This window comes from Morone saxatilis, unplaced genomic scaffold (genome assembly GCF_004916995.1).
Source record: "Morone saxatilis isolate NCDOM2014 unplaced genomic scaffold, NCSU_SB_2.0 Contig8, whole genome shotgun sequence".
In the NCBI taxonomy this organism is placed as follows: domain Eukaryota; kingdom Metazoa; phylum Chordata; class Actinopteri; family Moronidae; genus Morone; species Morone saxatilis.
The window spans coordinates 26,881,228-26,884,719 of NW_023340257.1; the positions used below are offsets into that span (position 1 = coordinate 26,881,228).

At 42.1% G+C, this 3,492-nt stretch overlaps 1 protein-coding gene across 1 annotated transcript; it reads left to right on the forward strand.

The window, feature by feature from the left end:
- Positions 1-1,213: 1,213 nt before the first annotated feature.
- On the forward strand, positions 1,214-3,486 carry LOC118341245 (DISP complex protein LRCH3-like; the record flags this gene model as incomplete). The annotated part of the gene is given in 1 exon segment (XM_035679451.1): positions 1,214-3,486. A coding segment is annotated over 1 exon segment (155 nt), but the record flags the coding sequence as incomplete, so codon positions are not given.
- Between the last annotated feature and the right edge of the window lie 6 nt (positions 3,487-3,492).

Consider the following 3,492-nt stretch of genomic DNA (forward strand, 5'->3'; position numbering starts at 1 on the left):
TGTGGTCCAGAGCCAGTCCCCCCCCCTCACCCCTGGAGACCCTCCCTGGGTCAGAAACCTGCCAAAATCTGTGTTTTCCACTTGTGGTCTTCCTCTCTGTGACAGTGTTTGAGCAACTCAGTTGATGCGTCATACACAAACTTCTCATTGGGGCAGTCGTCCCTTCGTTAGGGGAAGAAGACTTGATGAACATGTAGGAACCCTTCAGTGTTAGCACAAAGCCCTTCATTCCCCTGCAGGAACCCAACAAACCCTGGTTCTGCTTTTGTTTGCACTGTCCTCTGACTGCTTTGAGAACGAGTACCAGGAACTCAGTCTGGGCTCCGCTCAGGAGGTGATGTTAAATCCAAGTTCAGGTGCTTTCAGGGGTCAGTGGCAGCGTGGTCGATGGTGATTGGACGACTACAATAAGCACAAGAACAGTAACCACCTTTACTGCATCTGTATAGAGGAGAGCAACCGGCACTTTAAAGACAGAACTTTAGCTGTGTAGAGGAAGTCATTCAGAGTCAGTCAGGGTTCTGTTCAGGTTCTGGTCAGAACCAGGTTGGCACGTTCCTGCAGTGGAAAGTTCTCCTCTTAACCATCAGCTGTAATCCAGCTGTTTACTGGTTGACTTTATCCTTTGATGACACTTGTTTTTTTATAAGAGATGAAGAGTGAGGATGATGATGTGTTTTTTAACGGACTGTGTGTTTCTGCTCTGAACATTAATAAAATAAACTGCAGCACCTCGACTCACTGTGTCTCTCTCACTGTACAAGATCCTTCTGGTTTTATACAGTCCGACCCACAAGGGTTGTTCAGATGTTCACAGACATAAAGGTCACATTGAATCAAAGACAGAATATATTCAGGCCAACAGGAAAAACACAGAACATAAATGTTACATTGGCCGTCATCGTCCTGTCGCGGTCGTCCTGTCGTGGTCGTCCTGTCGCGGTAATGCGAGCGTCTGTAGGACTGATGGTAACAGTAAAGTTAGTAAGTGGACCTTGAGTTGAGGTTATCTTCCTGTGTCTCACCCTTTCTGCCCCCTTCAGTTCATTTCTCATTTTCAGTTGCTGCTCCTTGTTTTTTCTCCTTTGTGTTGCCATGGTTACTGTTATTTTATCCATTCATTTATTTTCGCCATCTGTTGACCCACCTTTCCGTTGTGTTTTCTTTTTGTCCCCCCCGCTGTGTGTCTTCCTCTGTGGTGTCCGTCTCCTGAAGAGTCAGTTGTGTCTTCCTCTGCACATTCTGGAGGAGCGAGGGCTCCCTCAGGTGGCCGGGACCGTCAGCGCCCTGCTCGACCTGGCCCCGCCCAGACACCCCGTCACCCCAACGACGACGACGACCCCACCTGGACCCTCCGTAAACATCTAGACAAGACAACCACCCCCGCACATGCTCAGTGCGCCTCCTGTAACGCTCCTGCGGGTTGGTTTTAAGGCAGCAGGAGGAGGACGAGAGGAACCTACAAGCAGATTGGTTTAGATAAAAACCTCCAGAACAGCAGGTCTGGATCTGATGGAGACACAGCGACAGGTTTCTGACAACAGCTCGCGTCAACAGCTCAAACTTAAAGTGAAGCTCTGTTTAAGAGAGAAAATGTAACGCACTAAATATGTGACATTAAATATTCAATATCATATCTAAATAATCATTCAACTGGAACTGTAGAGAATAAAATGTTAGAACTGTTCAGTCTCCAGATGTTACACTGACTGATGCTAACCTGGACAGCTGATTGGCTGATTGGGACACTATTGGAGGTTTGAGGAGTCATTGGCAGAGGTCAGATGCAGCTGTGCAGCCAAACAGCTGCTGTAATAACTAATAATGCTAATAATGCTAACTGTCAGTGTGTACCCGGACTGTACAGTTCTCTCATTAAACATTACTGTGGCTGTTAAACTGTAATCTGATGAGTCTCATACAGTTTTACATCTTTGAGTTGAAGAATTATTGAGTAACGTAGCAGCATGAAGCTAACTTTATGGTCTAGTTTGTGAGTCTTCCTAAACTCTGGTGATGTAAGATATTAAGACACTTTGATATTTGAACTGTCGTCAGTTTTAACTCTGTTACAGTCCATTGTGGAGGTTGTTGCCTCAACAGCTTTCTGCAGTCTTCAACTGACATTATTTACCTTTTATTTATTTATAGATCCAATGGATAATGTTTATTTTATTCTATTTAGACACAGAACATGTAAATTCAACAATAAAATCTTTAAAGATTAAATTATGAGTAAAAAAACAAACACCGAAATACAATTAAAACAGATTGAAGTTGTATTAATAACCAAGCTAATGTAGCTTAATGCTAACAATAACTGTAGTTTAAAGATGACACTAATATAGCTCGCTGCTAACGGCAGACATTATTGATGGAGTTGATGCTAACGTAGCTTTCAGCTAACATTAGCAAACATTGCTGTAAACGTTCTCTAATATTAAACACTTAGTTTAAAACGACTAATAATTACAGTAGACACTGTGAAACCGTTAGCTCTACATGTTAGCTGACACTGCTAATTGCTAATGACAAGAAAATACTCAACGCTAATACGAGCTAACTTTATTAGGCTAACATAGCTAGCTGCAAACCTGAGCTAACATTAATACAGTCTGAAGCTAATGTTGCTAATGATACAATATATTTCGATAATAGTAGCTAATATTAAAGCACGCGGTTTGAAGCTGAAATAAAAACAAGTTAAATTAATAATGATCGCTAACTGCTAATACTAGCTAACATTATGAATCTCACTAATCTATTTCGCTAATAATGTCGTTGGTTTGCGATGATAGCTAGCTGTAATCTGTTGGTTTGGACTTTAAGCTAATGTAGCTTAGTGCTAACGTTAGCTAACATGTCGCTGTTGTCAGTTGAATCTTTAGTTTTTAGTCTCCGTCAGATCCAAACGTCAGAATTTACAGTTTATATTTAAATTAGTCTTTTTCATCTTTATTGTGTTCGGTGGACTTTAGCGACGGACGAGTTGAAGACAAACGTCGGCCGAACTCTGAACTCTGTCTGAGGATCTTTGTCTTCAGTTTCTGTTCTTTGTACACAGGATTGTTTTTATCTGCACCCTTTATATTATTCTCTTTATCATTATGACAGTCTGAGCTCTGATCACCTCCTGATTGATCCTCCACCTGTGATCAGGATCCAACTGCTGCATTGATTCACTTCAGTTCTGTTTATGGAATCAACCAGTCAACATAAACCAACTGTTGGAGAACGTTGACTAGTCTGGTTCTAACTTCAATCAGGGAACAGTGGTTCTCAACCTGGGGTTCACGACCCCTCTAATGATCCAATCTGAGGGCTCATTACAAAATTAATTACAACAGAAGAAAAAACACAACTGCACAAAATCTATTTTACTTAGTAATAAATCAGAACATCGACGCTCTCTGGTTCCCTACGCTGTAACACAGACGCTCTCTGGTTCCCTACGCTGTAACACAGACGCTCTCTGGTTCCCTACGCTGTAAC